General features: G+C 40.2%; 1 protein-coding gene across 5 annotated transcripts in view; it reads left to right on the top strand.

Moving 5' to 3' along the window:
- Nucleotides 1-25,127, top strand: part of Pus10 (pseudouridine synthase 10) — a 73,612-nt gene that overhangs the window by 1,404 nt on the left and 47,081 nt on the right. For all 5 annotated transcript variants that reach the window (XM_041669774.1, XM_041669771.1, XM_041669772.1 and 2 more), the window contains exons 2-4: nt 1,202-1,342; nt 11,659-11,907; nt 12,475-12,561. In XM_041669774.1, the coding sequence (XP_041525708.1) occupies nt 1,217-1,342; nt 11,659-11,907; nt 12,475-12,561 (462 nt within the window). In that variant the 5' untranslated portion in view covers nt 1,202-1,216. The remainder of the gene's footprint in view (nt 1-1,201; nt 1,343-11,658; nt 11,908-12,474; nt 12,562-25,127) is intronic.

Below are 25,127 nucleotides of genomic sequence, written 5' to 3'. Positions count from 1 at the left end.
GTAGCCTTTAGTTCCTGGAACTAGCTCTTGTAGACCTGGCTGGCCTCGAACTCACAGAGATCCGCCTGTCTCTGCCTCCCGAGTGCTGGGATTAAAGGCATGCACCACCACCGCCCGGCTTTTGTTCTATTTTTTTAAAGGAAGATGTATTTTTTTTTTTGAGTTAAAGGTTAATTCTGTATTGAATCAAATGCTTCATGTTAACTAATACTGAAGTTTCTCTATAAGTTTGCTTTTCTGTCTGGTCAACCCACTTTCAAATAACCACACATATTTACTACTAATTATAAATGCTTAGCTGATAGCTTAGGCTTATTTTTAGCTAGCTTAAATTAACCCATAAAATAACCACATATTAGTCCATGTGCTGCCCCAAGGCTCCTAGCCTGATCGCTCTGGGTCTCTGGTGTCTCCTCTGACTCTACCCTTTTTCTCCCCAGCATTCTCTCTGCCCTGAAAATCTTGTCTAGCCATGGGCCAATTTATTAACAATAAGCGCAACACATCTTTACAGTGCACAGAAGGATATTCCACAGCATTTCTCTGTTAGGGGTTTCTCCCTACCTACCTACCTACCCACCCCACCCTCTCCCTTCCCTCTCCCTCTCAACTCTTCCTTTCCTCTCCAAAGTCTTACTCTGTAGCCCAGACTGGCTTTGATTCCCTATTAAGCCCAGGTTGGTCTTGAATTCATGGTGATCTGCTTGCTTCAGCCTCCTGTGTACTGAAATTACCAGTGTGGACCACCACACTTGGCCAGAGGATGCATTTTACATAATTATTTCCAGCTCCTCACAGACTCTTTACTTGACATTAAACGAGCAGGTTAAGTGAGCTACTGGAAGAGATTCAGATAGTGGAAGAAATACTTGACCACATGGTTTCATGACTTTTTTTTTTTTTTTTTTTTTTTTTTTAAGAGAAGAGTATGTCATCATGTTTTAAGCACTTTCTCGAAAGGTTTATGTAGGTAATGGAGTGGTCCCAAGGCCTGGTGTGAGAAAGTTCTTACTGTCATGTGCAGAATGAGCCTGGCCCCTATAATTCACATACTCACATAGTCAAGTTCATAGTTTAGAATATAGATGTGACAAGTATTGTTGAATACAAAATAGAATTTTTCAAAAGAAAGCTAGTTTTTCTTCTTAAGGGCGTATTTGTATGTAGCAAAAATCAAACTGTTCACTTTCTTTTCTTCTAGTTATAATTATTCAGCATGTTTCCACTGACTGAGGAAAACAAGCATGTGGCCCAGATGTTGCTCAGTTCTGGTACCTGTCCCAGATGTATCTTCAGATTCTGTGGTGTGGATCTTCATGCACCTTACAAACGCCCATCCAAGGTATTTTCTGTTTACATTCAGGGATGCCTTTTTTAGTTTAGAACAAATGTCATTAGCTTTGAGCACAGTGGTCCATAACTCCACCAAACAAGGAGAATTAACGAAACTATTCCTACTAAGGTCATTTTGGAACTGCAATTAATTGCCTTAAACATTTGATTAGGAATACAGTTGCTTTCTGATTGATTGCATTACCATTTAACAGTTAATGGAGAGGGGACTTTGTTAGAAGTTTTTGCTACATTCATTACTTGTGTATACATTTTATAAAGGGCATCTAAACAAAATATCATAAGATGATGCTTCTTCCCTGACGTTAATGCTATGCGGCAGGAGGGACAGGGTCATAGTCCTGATTTCTTCTTTTAGTAGAAAATGAGTTCGTTTACTCTTTTAAAATAAATTTTTGTCTATTATTTTTATGAATATGCATATATTTATGAATATGGTGCGTGTGTGTCACAGATGTATATGTGGAAGGTAGTAGTGTGTGTGTGTGTGACACAGATGTATATCTGGAAGTTAGTAAGTGTGTGTGTGTGTCTGTGTGTGTGTGTGTGAGACACAGATGTATGTGTGGAAGCTAGTTCTCTCCTTCCACCATAGATCCTGGGAAATCAAGCAGGTTAGAAGGCTTGTGTGCCAAGTACTTTTACCCAGCAGGCCGTGCTTCTTGTCCTGGTTATTTCCCTTGTTGTGTATTACCATTTATATATACGTATATATTCTTCTGATGCTGGCCAGTGAACCCAGGGCTTCACATGTGCCAGTGAATCCTGGCACCGATCCATCCATGTCCCCAGCCAACTGCTTACTTCACTCAGTAAAGGGGATATGTTCTGAGAAGATGTCCTTCAATGATTTTGTGCTCCTGTGAGCCTCATGAAGTGTACTTAAATTAAGGTTTAAGATGCAGTGTTAGCAGGCAATGTAATGTAGGGCCCACCGTCCACAGCCGTGCAGTCTGCATTGTCAGGAACACTATGCTTCCTGGCTGTGTCAGGAAGTCTTTAAAAGTAAGTGCTTAGCATAATCATTATTTCTGATACTAGTAACACAAGAAACTTACAGAACTTTTTTACATTTACAATAATACACAGAGAGCTGTGCCACTGAGTAGAACATTTTCACACAGAGTATAAAATATGCCTGTGACATATGGTTGATACTAACAAAGATGTTCTTTTCAAAGGCAAATCATTGTGTACATTGTTTTTCTATATCATTGTGTTGTTTCTACTGTTAGAAATAATATTAGATCCTAATGTTCAGCTAGTGTTTCTGCATGTCAAGCTTTCATTTAATCTTTTGTGAGTACATGCTGTGATTATCTCTATTTTCAGATGAAGCAACTGAAACACAGAGAGGTTAAGCAGCCTGCCTAAAGTTAAACAGCTATTAAGTGAGCAAGCTAGGACTTGAACAGTATCTCTGAACCCAAAGCCTAGGATTTGGAGCTACAAGATGTGGATTTGAATCTCAGTTCGTCACTGCTCACCTTCCGTTTACTTCTCTGTACGTGGGAATGGTGATAACCTCTACCTCACGGAGTTTTAAGGACATGATCTATTAAGTATGTGAAAGCAGTTGGAAAGCAGAAGTGGCATCCGCAGTGGTAGTTGCTGTGTGTGTAAATGCTCAGCTTATATCCAGTTCTGTGCAGTCTTCCTTATATACCCTTTCCACACACTTCGCACTATATCAATGTACTGGATTCAAATACATTTTATAGAGGGAGACTGTCAGCAACTTTGACCTGTAATATACTTTTGAATAAATATAGACACAATATTTGAAGGCTTTTTAAAAAATGTTTTAAGCTTTGTTTTGTTCCAGTCATATAGAGCTGTACATTAGCACACACGTACATATTATGTTATTCTCATGTTACAGACATTAGGTAGCAATTAACATTGTGTGGGTCATAGCATACTGTATGTGTGTATGTGTGAATTCTTAGTGAAAATTGGAGTGCTAATGTTTGAATGGGAAATGTTCTAAGTTTAGTATAATCTAACTGAATTCAAATGATTTATCCAATAACTAAATAATCAAACCTGATGTGTAAGAAGCACAAGCATTTAGGTGGGGTGGGGGAATAGCAGAAGTATTGGGGTGTTTATAAGGGGAGGCTTGTTTTTACATTCTAATACAAGGAATGACAGAAATTAGACAAAAATGTATAAGAGGGCTTCTTTTGCTTAATGCATATAAATGGATTGTAATTATGATGCCAAATTTTAGCACTGTCAAATCTAGATATTTTGACAAATTGTCTCAAAAATTATCTTCACTTGCTCAACCTCTAAATGATGAGATTTCACATTAACTAATGCTGTGCTGTGAGGTGTTAAATAATTTAGCAAGGATGAAAATCAGCTTGTACTTTCCAGTGTATGTGTGTGTGTGTCTTTCTGTCTCTTTGCTGTTGGAGTTGGAACCCAGGGCTTCATGCCTGTTAAGCAGGTATTCTGCCACTAAGCTACATCTCCATCCCAGTTTATATTTTATGTTTTAGTAATTATAATTGATTTTTTTTAAATTAGTAGTTGAATGACCTTCCCAATAAAACTAAAAACCAGATTTGTGACTTTGTTGATTGAGCCTTTCTATTTAAGATTGAGGCTTTAGCTTCATTGATTGTGAAATTCTTTCAGAAAAATATTCACATATGTAGTAGGCGTTTGATTGGTGTGTGGATTAAGTGGATTAACAATAAATTCAGTCACCAGTGTTGCATTAAAGACAGAAATCAAAGAACTTCTCCTTGGTGTCATTTAAACCAAGAGAGAGCCCAGATTTGAATTCTCTCCTTCATTCTCCTTGTGTCTCTGTCTCTCTGGTGTGTGAGTCTAATCTGTGCCCACCCAAAGGCTGTCTTGTAAATTTATCCCTATATCTGTCTTTCCTTTTGTGTCTGTTCCTAACAAAGGGCTTTGTTCTCTTTTTATTTTATTTTATTTTTTGTTTTTCAAGGCAGGGTTTCTCTGTGTAGCTTTGGTGCCTGTCCTGGAACTAGCTCTTGTAGACCAGGATGGCCTCGAACTCACGGAGATCCTCCTGCCTCTGCCTCCTGAGTCCTGGAATTAAAGGCGTGTGCTGACAACACCTGGCTCTTTTATTTTTTTTTAACACATTTTTAAATTTTATTTTTAATCATGAGTGTGTCTGTGTGAGTGTATGCCACCTGTGTGGGTGCCTATAGGGGCCAGAGGCTTGGGTCCCCTGGAGCTGGAATTACACGGTTGTGAGCCACTTGACGTGGTCTTCTGGAAGAACACTACATGTTTTTAACCACTCAGCTGAAGATGGACGCTAAAAAGAAATCCCACACAAGCTTAGAATTGAGTATAATAAAGGGTTATTTATTTAGGAGTAGACTCACAGATCACAGTCCTCTGTATGAACAGGGAACAGGAATCAAATCCGGCAGCTAGAAGAGAGAGTAAGTGCACTTTACACGGTGGCATTTATCGTGTAAGAAGCCACACCCATGTGGGTTGGCTACTGGCTGTAGGAATTCCTACAGCACCTCCCCCTTTTGTTTAAATAAGAGAGTTCTAAGCCTAATACAAAACTATATACAATAAGAACAGATATCAAGTATAAAAATTAGAATTCCAACCAGCATAAGTAATATCAAGCAACAAACATAGATAAATGTTTCAGTAACTATCCTATCCTAAGGAGTCTTAGTCTTGTGTTAGAAATAACTTGGCCATGAGAAGAAAGTAACTGTGACTGTCTAGTCTTTAACCCCATAAAAGACCTGAGAAGGGAAATAATATTATTTGAGTAAGGAGGAAGTGCAATCAAGCATCTTCCAAAATGTGCAACAAATGACAGAGACTACTGGCTACCTGGGCAATCGCCCAAAGTCTCATTTGCAATGTTGGAGCAACCAACTTTGGCTAAGGCCTAGAGTAACTGACAGACCATTTTCAGAGGCAGGGAATTTTCAAAATTGTCTTACCCTGTCTTGGTAAGATTTTTTTTTTTTTTTTTGATTTTTCAAGACAGGGTTTCTCTGTAGCTTTTTGGTTCCTGTCCTGGAACTAGCTCTTGTAGACCAGGCTGGCCTAGAACTCACAGAGATCCACCTGCCTCTGCCTCCCCAGTGCTGGGATTAAAGGAGCCACCGCCCGGCTCCTTGGTAAGATTTGGCAGTCTTTTTTTCTTGTATTCTGATTGTCCTGTCTGGACACCATGCATTTTGTCAGCAGTTGATGCATGGGCAATTCTTTGCCCAAAGGCCATTTTGTGGAGTGTCTTCAGTGCTCAACATTCTCTTGGGAATAGATAAATGCAGCCAGGAGCAATTGTGTCTCACATCAACAGAATCTTAAGTTATTTAAATGCCATATCTACAGTTCTTTGAAGTGGTTGCAGATTACCTATCTATGCGAAATACAATCTAAAGAACATGATTAATCTACTATAAGTATGACAAACTTGGATGACTATTGACCTATAATCCTTAATACCTATATAGCTTAAAGACTAAGACTTCATATTAGAATATTAAACAATCTTTAAACAACTGTGCAACAAATGAGGACAATGACCTCAAAATGTAAACAATGTATAAGTGTCTTGATCAGAGGTAGAAATGTACAGTGCAATATGATAAATATATCCTAAAATTGTATCAATATACAAAATGTTTTAAGCAGAGATCGAAGCATGCATGCATATAATATGACAAAATATCTTTGCCTAGATATTGTACAATATTTGTGTACAAATATTGTAAACAGAAATAGGAGCATATTCAATAAAATTTAAATTCATATCAATATCAATCTATACCAAAGTAAATTGTTTATAAATAATAGCTCACAAGTATTCATTCTATTACTCACTATTATTATTAGTGTAAGCTCACACTAATCTACCTATTATCCCATCCAATTTCCCTCTTTTTTTTTTCCAGAGAGATCTCTGAGCCTACATAAATTTCACCCCAATTCCCAATCCTATACCAATTATAATCAACCTCTAATTGGTTTCCCTAACCCTGAGGACAAACTTTGTTGGGAGAGGGGATGTTGTCTTCTAGAAATACTTCCAGCTGTCACGAGGGTGATGTTCTTTCTATGGGATGCTATGAAAGTAAAATGATGGTTACGTTTCAAGATTGCTGTCTGGTATAATTGCACATAGTCTCTGAGTATTCGGTAGGGTTTTTTCTGAGGTTCCTATTTGGAGTTCTGCCCAGAATCTTGTAAAAAGATGCACCATTTCAGCTAACCAGGTTGGAACCATCTTGAGCAGCTGGTACCAAAAAACAGTCTTATAGTAGTACTGTCAGCATCATGACGTCATATCAACCAGGTGGAGTCCTCCTTGTGGTGCTCCATCTTCTTCCTGGAAACTTCAAAGATTATTGCAGGAAAATTCATTGTTCATTGTGGAAAACTTAAACATTATTGATATAGACATATAATCAATGAAAGGTACAATAGAGACAGAAATAGGTATGGAGAAAAGTAAAATTTTTCCTAAATTCTTTCTTCTTTGGGTCGCATATCCGATGGCTCCTGACAAGAGACAGAAACTCCGATGTTTTTTTTTTTTTTTCAATATGCTTGGATTTAGAGAACGATAGAGCCATTGGCTAACTCCAAATCCAGCTTTGATTTTTAAGTGAGCCATGGCTCTTATTCTAGTGGGCACCATATATATATATATATATATATATATATATATATATATATGTTCAGTGATTTTCAGCCTCAACTGACCTGTCCTCATAAGTCATTATTCCTATCTGGATAGTTACTTTTTCTCTTTAGGCATCTAGATGTCCAGGGCCTTTTGACTTTTTGAAGATGAGTATTTTCCTGCAAAGACAAGAACAGAACCCTGTCCCAACCCTTATGAGGTTTCCCTACCACCTGTATGGATGGTTGTCTCCTCCATGGTTGAGCTGTCATTCCCCTTTCTCAAGAGGTTTCTCTTTTTCAAGCTGAATCTTTATTAATTTTCATGGTATCCTATTTTATTTTCCTGTGGAAAAAGCCAAACCCCTTCCCCAACGTAGCACATCTCCTGGTTTCCATTGTGAGGTACACATCCTTGAAATATACCAGCTGATTTAATTCAGAAATTTTTTCTGTTATCCAATGTCTCTCTGATGTTTTCTTTCTCATAAGTGTTAAGAAAATTCAAGGCTAATAAAGCATTATGCAATCTATTTCTGGGGGAATTTTCCATCCCTTTCTGTTTTTTTTTTAACATATCCTTTATAGTTCAATTTGATCTTTCTATAACTGTCTGACCTGTAGGATTGTTTGGTATACCTGTAATATGCTTTATATTATAATAAAAAACTGTTTCTTTTTTTAAAGAGACATATGCTGGACCATTATCTGTCTTTATTTGTGCAGGTATACCCATGATGGCCATAACTTCTAATAAATGCATGATTACTGAATCAGCCTTTTCTGAGCTCAAAACAGTTGTCCATTGAAAACCTGAATCAGTGTCAGTGGTGTGGTGTATATATTTTAATTTTCTAAAATCTGCAAAGTAGATCACATCCATCTGCCAGATTTCATTCGAGTACCCTTTGGGTTAGTGCCTGCAGGTAGCGGTGTTTGGTTATAGAAAGAGCAAGTAGTACATCTTTTTGTAATCTCCTTAGCTTGTTGCTCTGTAATAGGAAACTCTTTCTTTAAACCTTTGCTATTGACATAATGTTTTTTTTTTTTTTAATGAAATCCTCAGGCCTTCAGCACATTTCCAATCAATAATCAATCAATTTCAGCAACACCTTGTGCTAGAGGACCTGGCAGACCTGTATGGAATTGGATATGTGTTATGTATATAGGACAAAGCCTATTCCTGATTATATCTTGATATAATGAATCTTATATATGAATAATGAAGTCAATTCTGTATCATCTGGTATAAATTCAGCAGTTTCAGTATGCAAGACAATTCTTTCTGTATATTGCAAATCAGTAATTATATTGAGAGGTTCTTTAAAATCCCTTAGTACCATGAGAATAGCAATAAGAGCTTTATTCCACCTTATTTAAATCTTCTGATTTGTACCCTGCCTTTCCTGATTTATTTGCATCAGTGTAGAATGTGGGGGTTCCAGTTAATGGTGTGTCACGTACAATGCGGGGAAGGATCCAATTAGTTATATTTAAAAGGTTAATTCTATCACTTTTGGGACTATTGCTATTAAATTTTTTTACTTGGATTATGTGGTAAAAAGATCCACTCTAAGATAATATCTTCCCTCTGAATTAAAATTCCTATAGGGAAATTCTGGAGGCAATATGATTAGAAATGCAGTTAAGATCAGATCCACCCTACCTGATCCACATGTGCCTCCTGTGATTTCTCTTCAACCATAGTCAATTTTTTTTTTCAGCTTCAGCTGTTAATTCCCTGGGACTATTTAAGTCTTTGTCACCATCTAAGGTTTTGTTTAAATGAACTATTAGATCAGGTGTTATCCCATCAGTGGGTCGTAGACTGGAACCATCTCCTAACAATCATTGAAAGTCATTAAGAGTCTGCAATTATCTTTCTTAATTTGTGTCTTTTGTGTTCTAATTTTCTGTCAACCTATTTTATAACCTAAGTAATTGATAGAATATTCTCTTTGTATTTTTTCAGAAGCAATTTGTAATCCCCATTTAGGCAAAACTTTCTTTACTTCTTCAAACATTCCTTCTAAAGTATGTACATTTGAATCAGATAGCAGAATGTCATCCAAGCAATGGTAAATTATGTATTTAGGAAATTGTTCACATATTATTTCCAATTGTTTCCCTTCTTATTAGCTCTGGTAATTTCCTCAATCATATCATATTTTTACTACTGTCTTTTGTAAAGCCTGAATCTCCTGGCCTGTATATATTTCTAGTGATTTCATAGAGGCACCTAGCCTCTCATCCTCATTCTGAACATGTGATTCCAAGGTTTGAAGTTTTACCTTTAAGGATAACATCTCATCCTTGGACATAATTTGAATAACATGCAAATTGCCTTCCTGGAGAGATACTTTATCTGTAAACCTATCATATCTTTTAATAGATTTTGATTGTCAAATTCAACAGTATGAATTCTTTCAGATAATTTCTCAATACCCTTTGACATGGATTGGATTTTGTTTTTCAAATTAATGTTATCCTTTTCAATAGTATTATTTTTTCAGATAACTCTTGATTTTCGATGGTTATTAATTCTGTCAGCTAGCTGTTCATTATTAGTCTGTAAGGACTGTATCATTCCTAAAAGTGCCTTATTCTTGGCTTTGTTATTAAACCATTTTCTTACGGATATAATATAAAAAAGAAAACTAAGTCCCAATATTCAATAAATGGATGTATCAGAAAAACCATATAAGCCTTGCAGAATACTACCATCCATAGTATAAGCAAAAAGGTTATCAAATTCCTGGATGATAATACTGTCTGCCATTAAATAACTTTCAAGTTTATTGATTTATTCATTAATTAAGTAGTTACCTCTCTTATGAGATTTTGGTAAATTGTTGTAAGTGTAATAAGAAACGCGAAGGGTGGCGGCATGAACAGTCCTGCGCCGCTTTGGTTTCCTGTGTTGGTGCCTGGTTAAATACTGACAAGTATGCTTTGCTTGACAAATTAAGAGCAGTTGAATCCATTCCGTACACGGAGCAAGGAGCCCAGAGCTCACGAACAGGTAGCACAAGCCAGAAGCTGCCCAAGTCGCTGCCTGGCAGGGAAAGCAGCAATGGAGAGGGAGAGCATGCACGAGCCTGGGAAGTTTACAAGTCACCGCATTTAGTTCTGCTGTAGTAGGGTTTTGCCAAAAAACAGCCTAGTAGGTGAAACCAAGCCAGGTGGGCAGGGATGGGAGACCTTCTGGGCTGTGGACCTTTTGGGCCTTTTAGACCAGTCCACCTGGTAGGTGTGGAGTTGGGATCCACGTGGGCGCCAGATGAAGATGGACGCTAAAAAGAAATCCCACACTGTGTCAGAATTGAGTATCTCAAATTATTTAAGCTAAAACCCTAATCTTAAATAAATTTATTTAGGGGTAGACTCCCAGATCACAGTCTTCTGCATGAACGGGGAACAGGAACCACGTCTAACAGCTGGAAGAAAGAGCATGTGTGTGCCCTTTATATTGGCATTTATAGTATAAGAGACCACACCCAAGTGGGCTGATATCTTAAAGGCTATTGGCTGAAGGAGCTCCTACAGCACTCAGCCATCTCACTATTTCTTTTATTAAACGGCATAGAAATCATCACATGAAGGAATGAGAATACTTTGCAGAAATATTTAGCAATTTTATAAGGATTTTAGTTCCGACTCCAACTGACCCAGGTAGCAAACCCTATCAGGCAATAGCTGAATGCTTCTTTCAGTATTTACGGTGAATATTCATTTTATAAGGCTGCTTTTGGCCTATTTGCTGTTTCTAGCAAATGATTATCATAGTACACATGCAGACACATGTGCATTGCTCTTGGGCCAAGGGTTTGGGAGAGTACATAATTTAAGATCATAGCTATAAGTTATCTTGGGTTATAAAGGATTATGTGGGAAGGCCCAGGCAAGTAAAGTTGGTTGTTGCTCCCTTAAAGGTTGGTTAAACAGACAGGCCAAGCACATACCAGTACAGCAGTCTGAAGTGACTTCAAGGCGCGCTATGAACTTTGACTGAGGTCCGGGCTCTTAGAGTGTAAGATATTTCTATCGCAGTGTATCGCCACAGATTAATCTCTCAGATTAGAAAGTCACTGCTGTAGTAAATTGGATACTCCTGAGTTGATATAAACCAGCGTTGTATGAGTCTGTGCTGTTATAATCCTCTCTACACCTTGCTTTGAGACAGTGCTTCACTATGTAGCCCAGGGTGCTTGAACTCACGAGGATCTGCTCCCTCTGCCTCTGAGTGCTCTAGTGGGACCAGAGGGCTGGGATCCAGGAAAGCAATTGTAAGGGGAGTACCACGCCTTTAATCGTGGTACTCATCCGTAGGCACATCCTGTGTGCAGCATCCATCCATGCATTACTGATGATCGAATTTATTATTAATGCATTTATTCCATATACTAGCCAAATGTTATATATGTGTATACTTTTCCAAAAGAATTTCACAAATTATTTAAGCTAAAACCCTAATCTTAAATAAAAAGGCTCCGTCAAGAAATGTACAAGTCTGGTTTGTAGTTATTTTGGGAAGGCCCTTCACTACCAATTAAAAACAAGAAGACACATTACTACACTTTGCTGACTTTTACACTTCATCTTAGGAATCTTAAAGCCGCTTTAAAATGTTTCTGCTTTTTCTTAACTTTTTAGGAGTTGTTAAATGATCTACAGAAATTTCTTGAAACTGAAAAAGATGAATTAATTTTGGAAGTTCCAAACCCACCATTGAAGAAAATTCGTCTTCAAGAAGATGGGACAGATAATTTGAGTGGAAACGGACAAGAGGGGATCTCTACCACAGAAGACAAAAGCATTGCTTCTGACCCTTCAAACTCGAGTGTGTGCAATATTTGCTTAGGAATTCTTCAAGAATTCTGTGAGAAAGAGTTTATTGCAAAGGTAAACCATCTCATTATAGGTATTGTCAGAAACAGCGTAGCCTTTAAGCTAGGACTCTTAGACCAACGGTCCTAAACAATACCATTCATTTGAACTTGGTCTGTACGCGTTAATCACTGGAATCTCGTCTTCATTAGAAAAGACTAACTATTCTGAAAGTATATCCACATATGGCAAACTTAATAAGAACTGTTTGACACTCAGAATGTCCTGACTGCCAGTTTTGTAGGGTGAGAACTAAGAAATGCTTACTCTCATGATGTCTGTGAAGAGTGCTCCACTGAATGCATCAGTTTTGTAGGGTGAGAACTAAGAAATGCTTACTCTCATGATGTCTGTGAAGAGTGCTCCACTGAATGCATCAGTTTTGTTGCTTTGCCTTTGTTTCGGGCAGCACTAGAGTTGTCCTGGCACATGCTGGGCCAGCACAGTACTGCTGAGCCTCAGCCCCTGGCTGCTAAGTGAATGTTGGGGAGCTGTGCAGTATCACGTCCTGGGAGGAACTCTATGATTAGAGCCACATTTCCGCAAGTCTTCAGAGTTTACATATTTGTAATGCTCTTCTAGGTGTGCCAAAAGGTTGAAGCCTCTGGGTTTGAATTCACCAGTGTGGTTTTATCGGTTTCCTTCCCACCACAGCTGTCTGTGAGAGAGGTAAGGTCATTTTGTATATCTTAGACCATGTAGTAAATGTATTCTGGGAATTTCTAATTTTTAAAACAAAAATAAGCACAAATGGGAATGTAAGTTGGAGAGAGAGGCTCACACTTGGCACTTGGCGTGAAAGCTGAATGGTGAGGAGTTCGAGGCTGTTCTGGGCATGCTGTGCATGCCGTGCGTGCAGAACTAAGGCTGGGCATGCTGTGTGTGCTGTGCATGCCGTGCGTGCAGAACTAAGGCTGGGCATGCTGTGTGTGCAGAACTAAGGTGGGCATACCGTGTGTGCCGTGCATGCCGTGTGTGCAGAACTAAGGCTGGGCATGCTGTGTGTGCCGTGCATGCCGTGCGTGCAGAACTAAGGCTGGGCATGCTGTGTGTGCCGTGCATGCCGTGCGTGCAGAACTAAGGCTGGGCATGCCGTGTGTGCCGTGCATGCCGTGTGTGCAGAACTAAGGCTGGGCATGCCGTGTGTGCCATGTGTCAGAACTAAGGCTGCAGTGGAGTTGCATGATGGGACATGAGCAAGCATGGCCAGAAGTGCCTCAGATTTATTACACAGTTGAGTTTGAGCTAATTTTTGGTGTCAGTCTTTTTTCTTGCAACCCCACCACATCCAGGTATGTGACGCCAGATGTGGTTGCCACCCACAGTCTAAGAAGTTAGGTCGATAAGAATCACATTTAGATTAAAGTACATAATTTGAGAAATTTTGAATTTGAAGTTTCTTCTTTTAGATAGTTGTCTTGGTTAAGGTTTCTATTGCCGTGAAGAGACACTTTGACCGGGGAAACTCTTAGAAGAAAATCATTTAAGTGGGGCTGGCTTACAGTTTTAGAGATTCAGTCCATTCTCGTCATGGAGGGACATGGTGGTGTGCAGGCAGACATGGTGCTGGAGGAGCTGAGAGTCCCACATCTTGATTCTTAGAAGTAGCTTGAGCACAGGAGACCTCAAAGCCCACCCCCACAGTGACAGGCTTCCTCCAGCAAGGACACACCTCCTAACAGTGCCCCTCCCTATGGGGGCCATCTTCTTTTAAACAACCACAGCAGTGGTTGCTCAACTTTATAACAAGTATAAGATTTATTCATAACTAGGCATGGTGGCTTCTCTCTGTAATCCCAGTACTCAGGAGGCTGGGACTGAAGGGCTGTCAGGAATTTGAGCCCAATCTGGTAAATTCCAGAGATTTGTATGTATTTAGTCAAGTAGGGCCTAGGAATTTTCATTCTAAGCAAACTCACTGGTGCTATTGTTACAAGGACTATAGTTTGAAAAATTAATACTCTTAAATTTCTTTTTACATTTTATTGTGTGTGTATGTACACGTGTAGATGTCAGAGCGACTTGGAGTAAATGATTCTGTTTTTCTGTCATGTGGGTCTCAGGTACCGAACTCAACAGGTGCCTTTACCTTCTGAACCATCTTGCCAGCTCAAAACTAAGAATTAAAAAAAATATGTTTCTGAGATAGGGTGGTGGTGGTGGGGGGGGAGAACTTGGGATATACATTTTGGCAAATTAGGTGTTTTGAGACAGGCTTTCTCAGTAGCTATGGAGCCTGTCCTGGAACTCGCTCTGTGAACCAGACTGGCTTTGAACTTATAGAAATCTGCCTGCCTCTGCCTCCCAAGTGCTGGGATTAAAGGTGTGTGTCACCACCCGGTGAATTGGGTGAATTTCAATATAAGAAAAACTGGCATAAACACCTGGGCCAAAAGATAAGTTATAAGTCTTTGGACATTTAGAGAAAGCAAAAATTCAGATTTTAATCCAAACCAAATTATTCTAACCAATAAAAGTAAGTTTAGAGAAAATTCCCTATAAAGAATTGGGAAGCCAGGTTTGGGGATTCCTGCCTGTGACACAGCACTTGGGCAGCTGAGGCAGGACGGCTGCTGTGACAGCCTGGGAAAGCCTGTCTCAAGAAATCATCCTTTTAAAAGGGTAAGACTGAGAAACGAGGCGTATGTATGGCAGGGGATCATGATTTCATCTCAGGCTGTAGAGTAAGTTCCTGAAGGTAAGCAGGAGCGGGGGAGGGGGGACCTTTTTTCTTCTGAAAAACTTATAAAAGAGTGTTGTGAGTAACCTGATGAACTCCCTGTGTAACTGTTGCCCAAGTTGAACAGACAAGTTTAATTTTGCAAAACTGAGATCAGTTACAAATAAAACAAAACAACAACAAGAAACCCAACAATGACAGAGTCACTTGAATGCAAATATAAGAAGGAGACTTTGATCTGTTAGGATAACAACCAGAAAAGCAGATCCTTCAGTGAGTAAGGCTCACAAGAACTGCTGAGGGAGATTTGTGTAGGTTGTCTAGGACATGCGCAGACCTGTTTGGAATGCTGGTGCACTGCTCATAGTGATAGAGTCGACTTCTGAAAATCCTGCTTTTCTTCTGACTTTCTGTCAGGGAAAATGTGATCTTTCTCAAAAACAGAAAGCTGAGTTACCATTTTCGGGAGAATGGCGGCTCCATGAAGTGAGGCTTTCCTAAGTGGGGCTGAGTGCTCTGGCTCAGTAAATTACATTTTAACATAGATTTCAACAGCCTGCGGCTGCTTGTGATCCTCAGGGATGCTAAAGGCAGCACACTTTCCAAGTGATCGGGGACAAAGTGCCACTCAGCTTTTCCAAAGGTGAACACTTCTGAACACTAGCCGCTGGTGAGCTTGGCTGCAAATGTTTGTAAGATTCCAGCCCAGTAGCACCGCGGGTGTGAGTCGTAGGCACTGGGCACGAGGAAGAACAACACAGAAGAAGTTTGCTGGAGCAAAGCGTATCTGCAGCATCTGGAGAGCTGGTGGAACATGGCTGCCACTGACCACTCCTTCTCGTGATACCTTCCTGAGAATGGCCGGAACACGGCAGGGCCGGAACACAGTCGGCTGGCTTATGCTGGACTGTCTGCATCCACAGGAGCTGGATGAGTGACTGGTCCTAAGCTGGACAGTGCTTCTAACATGCCCATGGTCAGCCATGTGAACTCCACTGAGGGAAGAGGATGAAAATAGTTGCTGGGTCTTGTCTTTCTGTCCTTCCAAGTTCTAGTCTCCTAAGGGAGACACAGAAGCCCTTTGATGACGCCTGCGCATGGGAACACAAACATCACTGGAGTGCAGGGAGTCCCCGTGTCACCAGGGCTCTTTCCCCATCCCTATAGGCTCCAGGACACAGGCTTGAGAGTGCAGTAGACATGCCAGATGCTATGGTTAATTCACAAGAGCTTCTGAACAAGAACAGTCTAGAAAGATGAAATGATAATAAATATGGGTTCTTATACTTGAGTTTAAAAAGTAGCCGCCACGTTAAAGGACCGACATCTCGGGAACGTCGGTTAGGACTGGTTAGAGACAGAGCTAGTTAGATGCTACCGAGTGGGACACAGTGTGGATGACGTTGGATCTCAGCCCATCTGTGGTGAAACGGTGACAGTGGTCTTTGCTTAGTGCTCCTGTTCTTAGAATGTCACACTTAGATGGAGGTTTCTGCTTGAGAACAAGACAATAGAGACAGCCATATTAAGAAGGTAGACTCGGGATGGAAGTACTTCTCATCCCAAAGGACTTAGCCAGAGAGGATAAGTTCTCTAACACAGATTAAACCGAGGACTGGTGACCACCTGGCCGGTATGTAGAAGGAAGCTCCTAAAGCCGTTTCAGCGCAAGCATCCTGTTAGTTTTAAGGAAACCTATTTTAACATGGCTGCGTTACTCTGCTGGTGCGTCCACATCTCTTCAGTTCAGATAAAGAGGACAGACATTAACGGTTCCAGCTGGTGAACTTGGGGAGCCAGGAAGTTTGCTGCGATTGCTTACTGGAGCATAAGTGACTCACAGCGGTGTCACTGAAAAGGCCACAATGGGGACTCGTGAAAGCTGCATTGTGGATCCCTATACAGCCTGTACCCAGCTGCTCCACCTAGGCATCTCGTCTTCCTGAACTTGTTTGCTGTTTATCTATTATCTGGTGGGGACCCTCATGAGTTTTCTAACTTTAGTGAGTTTCCTGAGAGCTGTGAGTTTACTGTTTCCTTCAAAATATTTAGTGTGTGTGTGTGTAGCACGTCACAGGTGTGTGTGTAGAATATGTCACAGCTGTGTGTGTGTAGCGTATGTCACAGGTGTCCATGTGTGTGCGTGTAGCATATGTGTGTGTAGCAGATGCCACACTGTGCCTGTGGAGGTCAGAGGACAGCTTGCAGGGATCTGTTCTTTCCTTTAACTGTTTGGAGGACTAGAGCTCAGATATGGTTGTCAGGCTTGGTCACAAATACCTTTAGCTGCTGAGATGTTTTGCCAGCCCTCCTGTCAATTCCAGGAGCCTCGGGTGTCTCTGTCCCTTTTGTGACAGAATGTTTCAGTCTAGAGGAAATGGCTACATGACATGCTGTAGCTGGCTTTCACACTCTGCTGCCCCTTCCTCTGTGATGTTCCCCCTTGTACATGTGTGTTTCTTGTCCTGTTTCTGACGGCGCCTTGGGTCGTTCTGCTACAGCAGTAGACAGTTGTTCTCAGACTCTGACTGGTGCGTCGCTGCAGTGAGCATCTCCCAATGCAGAAGAGAAATGGCCCTCCATTACTGAGGGAGAGCAGCAGCCCTCTATGGTACAAACACAAATGTTTAGAAATCAGTTTGACACACACATCCTATCTGTTTAAGGCAAGTGTTTGTCCTGGGCCTGCAGCACCGTACAGGCCCCTTCCTGTGGTGTGAGCCTTAATCTAGTCAGACTTTTGCTGTGGTTGTCTCCCTGCGTTCATGATGGGCTCTGTAAAGCCACACTATAGCACTGAAACTGCTAGTGGAAGGTCACCCCAGACTAAACTGGGGCTAAACTGGGAAAAGTATTCCACTTAGTCTTGCCAATTCCTTGGGGTGGGTCTTTACCATCTGATTCCAGAAGAGGGCGATATTGTACCACCAGTTTGGTTCATTTCCCATTGCTCACCATAATGACCCAATTAAATGAGTTACACTGTCTCATAAATGTTATTCTGAACATATGAAACACCCTGCTTCTCAATGTGCGGTATGGTATGGTTGGAGTTTTGTTTCTCAAACAAAAATATTCTATTTCTTTTCTCCATGCTCTGCATTAAATACCAATTCTCTAGCAGCAGGTTTTTCTTAAATTATCTTTTTAAAATTTTATAAATGAATATCTTTTAAAGTTGATTTTATTTAAATTTGTGGGCTCCTTACCAGTTTGGACCTCTTGATCTCATTTAGGATCTGAAATAAAAAAAATGAATTCTTTTGTCCTAAGAATGCACGGCCATAGCTGGTATAATATAATTCTTGTAATCTCAGGAGGCCAGCAGGGCTGTGAATTCAGTGCTGTCTAGGGCTGTGTAGTGATGCCCTATATTAAAACAGACAAAGGTTTGGAGACACAGAATGCACATGCTCAGGTTTGCATGTATTTACAGAGCCTGGGATTTTTCTGAATTGATTCCTCAGTAAAATCTCCTGCTCCAAAGGTCCACAGTTACTCTAAAGGACAGTAGTTTTCTGATTGTGTTTAATTCATAGCTCTAACTGCAGATACAGAGAGCTGCTCATTTAGGATAGCATGTGCGTGTAGCTCTGAGCTGGCTGTCTTCTGATTCAGCAGCTAGAGTTTCTCCTTTCTCTCCATTTTCCATGCTTTTCCAACTTATAATTTGTATGGCAGACACCCCTTCTAGACATATGGCAGAGGTCCACTTTTCCTGAGCTTTGCAGCCCTTTCTGAGCTTAGAAAGGCAGGTTACAGTTGGTTTCAGCATCGATGGCTTTATTTTTGGTTCAGTTAGTTGGTTAGAACTTCCTTCTGTCTCTGCAAGGTCTGTGGTTCAGGGGTTTTAAGTTCATAAGCTTCAGCGTGTGTGTGTGTGTGTGTGTGTGTGTGTGTGTGTGTAGAGGCTTTACTGATGCTCACTTCCGCACACAGCTGTGAGTGCTCTCAGAAGCCAGAGGATGTCGGGTGTCTACTCCATCACTCCCTGCCCTAGTGCCTTGAGACAGGCCTCTCCCTGTGTGTGAGGCTAGCGTGACAGCCTCCTGTGCCCACACCCCACAAATCTGGGATTAAACATCCATATGTAGTCACAGATGGCCTCTTACATAGGTACAGGAGATTCGAACTCATTCTCCTGCTTGAACATCAAGAGCTCTTGTCCACTGGGCCATCTTCTCCATCCCTAAGCTACTACTTTAAAAAGCTTTATAGCACACAACTGTTTTCATGTGCCCATCCAAAGCCATCTTCCTATACAGTGTACCCCAAGAACTTGCCCTGTAGGCATGCCAGCACTTACAGTTTTGCACTGTTAAGAGTCATAGAGAAACTAGTAGGGTGACTCAGTTAACACCTGTCCCTAAGCCCAAAGTCCTGAGTTCAGTCCCCTGGGGCCGTATGGTGGGAGGGAGAGAACACATTGTCCTCTGATCTCAACATGTACACTATGGCATGCACAAATGTTCGTGTGTGTGCGTGCACACAAACACAAACACAATAATAGTAAAAGACTCACGGAATCGTAGGTCTTAATGAACCTTGCTAGTTAGCTAGAACAGGGCTCTGTAGCTTTTCATGGCGCTTATTTTAAAAGATGTTAGTGATGTAATTTGTGATTTATCATGGCCCTGGAAAACTCGTTCATACCAGGTGAGAATGTCTGGAAGAGAGTCCGAGTTCCCCACCTTTCTGTCTAGGGTGATTGCCACCATTTCAAAGTTGTCACCATTAGTGTGTGTGTGTGTGTGTATGTGTGTGTGTGTGTGTGTATGTGTGTGTGTATGTGTGTGTGTGTGAGTGTGTGTGAGTGTGTGTGTGAGTGTGTGAGTGTGTGTGTGAGTGTGTGTGTGTGTATGTGTGTGTGTGTGTGTGTGTGTGTGCATGCGCATCTGCATGTACTGCCCGTGCCGTGGAGTTCTGAGGACAACTCGTAAAGTCAGTTTTCTCCCACCTTTGTGTGGGTTCCCAGGATCCTTCTCACTTTGCCAGGCTTGCATAGCAAGCACCTTTACCTGCCAAGCCTGCTAGCCAAGGTTTTTTTTTTTTTCAGTTCATATTGCATTTCTTTGCTTATTGTGTATGAATGTCCATAAGTGTGTGTACAGGAGTATGCACCAAACCTGAGGGTTGAGTTCTGGTCATCACGCTTGGAGGCAAGTGTCTGTGCCGGCTGAGCCGTCACAGTGGCCCCATTCAAGTTTTGCCCATCTTTAAGGATAGTGACCGCTTGTCTAGCCATCCCATCTTCATTTGAAGAAGGAAAACCGAAGCTCATAGAGGTCATGTGACATCCTGTGTCATGTTGATTGGAATCTGAATGTTTTTCCACTCCTTTAAAAACACCCTGTAAAGCCACATAATCTCTTCATCTTGTACATTCATGTGTGTTTTACCATACCTAATCATCCTAGCTCCATGAGGATGGCCTTTTCTTAACTTTCCACATTGTCTTTATTGTTTAAGTATGCAGAGTGGTAGGCTTCATTGTGGTGTTTTCATAATGTGTCATTGTGTATGCTTTGTTCTGACTCCAGCAGTGGTCAAGTAAGACCGGCTCATCATGAAAACATAGTAAATATTGGATCCAGGAATGCGGTTGAAAGCATGCCCAAGAATATGTTTCAAATGCTTAACGATTTACTTTCTAGCTTTGTCTTGGTTCATGACCTGTCTCCAGCTAGTCTAGGTGAGGGAGAGCAAGAAGGAAGAGGTTGCTATGGTTTCCCTCTGTATGGATGTGCAGGCTGCAGTAAGAATGTGAACAGAGCCGGGGCTGTGGTGGCGCACGCCTTTAATCCCAGCACCCGGGAGGCAGAGGCAGGCGGATCTCTGTGAGTTCAAGGCCAGCCTGGTCTATAAGAGCTAGTTCCAGGACAGGCTCCAAAACTATACAGAGAAACCCTGTCTTGAAAAACAAAAAAGAAAAAAAAAGGACCATGAACAGCCCTTAAAAGTGTGACGTTTCCTGTTTTAATTTGCATGGTCCTGTGAGTTATCACATCTATGGGGAGAACTGGTAGTAAAACAGTTGACAGGAAAGCAAGATGGAGCAAATCCCTTGGAGCCGGTTCTCTACTGGATGTATCATGCTGCACATGGCCGCTGTCAACCGTGGGAATCCTTATGAGATGTTCTTGGCACATTAATTTTTAGGACTGTGACCTAGTGCACTGTTTCAAAAAAGGGAACTTCTAATTTAGGCTCTTCCTATTTCTGATTTGAGTTTTCATGTCACACAGAAAAGTCATGTCAACCATATTTAATAAATACTTTTATTTTGACTGATAAAATTGTTTTGCTTTACAATTAGTAATTCTAATTATTATGATTGCTTCTGAAAAGTCATGTTATCTAATAACAATTTTAAAAATTGTTAAATTGTTTGTTTTTATGTGTATGTGCCTGAGTATATATGTATATGTAGCATGTGTGTATAGGAGCCTGCTGAGATCAGAAGAGAGTGTCAGAACTCCAGGAGCTGGAGTTACAGGTAGTTGTGAGCTGCCACGTTGGTACTGGGAATCAAACTCAGGTCCTGTGTAAGAGCAGCAAAAGCTATTAACTCTGAGCCAGTACTCTTAACTCTTTCCTGTACTCCCTAAAGGTTTTTGTTTAATTATTTTGATTTCCATCTTTATATCCTATTATACAAAGTTAATGATGACATATGAATATCTCATCACATAGTCATTCATCAGAATTTATTAGAATTTTCCTATACCACACTCTGGTCATTAGACAGAATGGGGCAGCATTATCACCCATTTAAACTACTTGTATATACACACATGTTTATGTACATATATACATGTATATTTTAAATAAACACATAATGTGTCTTTGTAACATCCTTAGTGTTATCACTCTTTCCTCATATTCCTTCCGTATTGTCCTCCCTCTGCCCTCCCCTGTTAATTCCCCTGCTTCCCCCTTCCCCCTAATAGCTGGTGATTCTCATTGTTATCCTTTGTTGATCGGTGTGATTAGGTTTGCCTTGACCATTTGCCTTTTTTGACCTGCACACCTCTTGGCAAGCACTACTAGCTTGAAACCAGCCCACTGCAGATACTGCTCCCTTCTCAAATTTATGACTAAATTTGAACACTCATCACGTACTTGCTTAAAGTTTTGTCTAAAACCAGAACCAAATATTCAGAAAAGATAACTCTTCCCAAATTCTCCATTGTTATTTAATAACTTCAAAGGCCACTTAGAAGGCTAGGTGTATTGGTACATGTAATCCTGGCATTTGGTAACCCGAGGTTGCAACTCTTCTGCAAGTTTTATGTCAGCCTGGTCTACACAGCAAGTTACAGACCAGCTGGGGCTGCACAGCAACCTACAGACCAGCCGGGGATACATAGCAAACACTTGTTTCAAAAAACAACAAACGAAGCAGATTAGAGCCACCCCTGTTAGACTGGACTCTTATCTCAGCTACTTAGGATGCCGAGGCAGACAAATTATTTATTCAAAGACAGAGCCTGAGTAACTTAGTGAAAACCTGACTCACAATACAAAAAGAAAGGGACTGTAGCTCTGTGCTGGAGTGGTTGGCCTAGGAGATGCCAGGCCTAAATTCAATCTCTAATATCACATGTATGTTATAAAAGCAATGAGCATTTTGTTTAACTTTTCTATTATACAAGGGGCCACATTTTCCTAAGGGTACTTTCTTTGCCTTAGGTCATTTGCTGTAAAATAGGAAAGAGAATTTGGACACAGTTCCACTGTCTTAGAATCTTAGATTTCCCAGAGTGTTTTTCTGTCCCTCTCCTTCTGGTTCTGGTGCTGGGCCTCCTTAGGCAAGTGCCTGGAAAGTGGAGGGGTGAGGCACACTAAAGCTCAGTGGGCAGAGAAAGCTTCATGGTGTCCATGAAAATTTGTTAGAGATTTGTAATATATTCCCTTAGTAAATTTAGAGAATGAAGATATCAGTAGCTTGGCATGTAACCTAATTTTCTCATTATAATAACCAAACCCACTAATCTGGAGAAGCTTCTCTTAATAAAGAGCTTTTGCTGTGTAGGAGAATATGGTAGGTTGCTGGCAGTTGAGGATGAGGTTTGCAAAGAACTGGGGACTCGTTCTCTTGAATTGAAAGTAAATCTTGTAGATTATTTTAAATAGTGGAACTTACATATAGTCTTTAATGCATGTAATAAGTATATACATTGACATACTTGATTTATTTAAATTTTAGTTTAAAAAGATCATTGAGGATATCTTTTTGTGAACAGAGAAAAAGAAATTTGTACTTAACATTTTAATTATATGATCTCTCAATATGTTTTGAGAACCTGCTGTTTGAGAGTCCTTTAAAGCTGTTTATTTTTTTTTTTTTTTTTTTTTTGGTTTTTCGAGACAGGGTTTCTCTGTGGTTTTGGAGCCTGTCCTGGAACTAGCTCTTGTAGGCCAGGCTGGTCTCGAACTCACAGAGATCCTCCTGCCTCTGCCTCCCGAGTGCTGGGATTAAAGGCGTGCGCCACCACGGCCCGGCAGCTGTTTATTTCTTAATTTAGAGGCAGAATTGATATGTTCATCTAATTATTCTTTATCAGCAAAAAACCGGAGTTAGTTCCAGCACAGATAGGACTGTTACACAGAGAAATCCTGTCTCAAAAAATCAACCAACCAAATAAACAAAAACCCCAAACCAACCAACCAACCAAACAAACAAACAAAAAAAAAACTGAAGTTAGATATTGGGGTAAGAATGTGAAAGGTCAGAGAAGCAGCAGAGAAGCCACCAGTGACTTCCTCCTTCTTCCTCCATTTCTAACTCCCCAAAGGGGCTGAGAACCTCTCTAAGCCCCGCATTCCTACTTGCTCTGTCCTCTCAACCCTTTGGTTAATTTTGGTCACCTAGTGGCCAACTCTGCCCTCTGGTTCAAAATAAACTTTATTTGTCAGAACACAAAAAAATATCAGACATTTCCCCCTTTTTGTCTAAATAAAAAGGGAAAATTCAAACACTAATATAGTAAAAGCATATACAGACAATAATTACACTAGCAATGTCCATTCCATTTGTGTGGCTCATTTAATAAAAGCCGAGAGACAGTATTAGGGTTCCACCTGAAGATCAGAGAAGCAAAGCAGCCAAACCACTGGAGAGCTCTTACCTCTGTGAAATCTTCAAATGAAAAGAGAGCAAGTTCCTGCCTCATCCGGCTTCATATTCCTCTCTGGTGTTGGGATTAAAAGTGTGCACCACCACCGTCCAGCCTCTATGGCTAACTAGTATGGCTTCTGGGATTAAAGGTGTGTGCCACCACGCCGGGCCTGTATGGCTGACTAGTGTGGCTATTTTGTGTTCTGATTTTCAGAAAGTTTTATTTATTAAAATACAAATGAACTATCACTACATTTCCCCCTTTTTGCCTAAAATAATAAAAGGGTATAACTAATATAAGAAAAACTATATACAATAAGTATGATAACTATATACAATATATACAGGCAATGAATAAATCAACAATATCTAGTCCATTTGCATTTGATAAATTCAGAGACAATACTCCACTTATCTGTCCTGTCTTGGTGAGTCCAAAGTCTCATACCTAATTTACTCTCTATCATAACTTGCCTTCTATATCAGGTAAACAAGGAAAACTATAACTATCTTGTCTTCAACTCTTTCAGAGACCCAAGAAGGAAATAATATTAACCAAGTAAGCAAGAAGTGTAAGCAAGCAACTTTCAGAAATTGTGAGAAATGACAGAAATAGCTGGCTGCCTGGACAGTCATCCAAAGTTCCTCTGCAGTGTTGGGGCATCCATCTTCGGCCTACAGGCCTAGATTATCTGCCAGATTTTTCTGTGAAACAGGATATTCTGAAGGGCTGTCCTACCTTGTCTTGACAATATTTGGTGGTCATTCTGTTTTGTGTCCTACTTGTCCAGTTAGTACACCTTACTGTCAGCAGTCAAAGCAAGGGCGTTTTTCTTTCTTTGTTTTTTTTTTTTTTTTTTTGCTCAGTGACTTACTTTTGCCATAAAGAAAGTAAATTCCATGTGGAGTTTCTTCGCTGCCCATCATCTTCTTTGAAGTAGATTGGTGCTGTCAGGAGCAGACATGTTTTATTATCATAAAAAAAGAGAATAAAAGACCCTATGTTATTAAAACATCTTAAATGCCATATTCTGTAGATCTCTGAAATGTTTGAAGATGACCTGTCTATATAAAATATATCTTTGTTTAAGCTTGAGACATGCATAATGTGACTACAAGTTTGATTATAATAGGTGATTAACTACTAATCTGTATTTCCTTATTATCCTGAAGAGTTGGTAATAATTATTTTGAAGGACTAGAAATTTGCATTACATTATTAGAGTGGTATAGGTATAACACCCTGAACAGGATTAGTAATATATGTAAAGTATCTTTGTTCTAACAAAATAAATCTCAAATTTGTGACAATATACAGAATTTGTATACAGTATACAGAAGTTCAATTCAATGTAAAATATTTGAAACTGGTTGCTTTTTAAAAGTAGATTCAGTAATCTACATCTTATCATATCTATATCCTCTTTTTCTTTT

The sequence above is a fragment of the Microtus oregoni genome, unplaced genomic scaffold, assembly GCF_018167655.1.
Source record: "Microtus oregoni isolate MIOR12 unplaced genomic scaffold, Mior012 000019F_ref0000042, whole genome shotgun sequence".
NCBI classification, from domain to species: domain Eukaryota; kingdom Metazoa; phylum Chordata; class Mammalia; order Rodentia; family Cricetidae; genus Microtus; species Microtus oregoni.
Note: the sequence above shows the minus strand (reverse complement) of the source record. Positions and strands in the feature narration are given on the sequence as shown.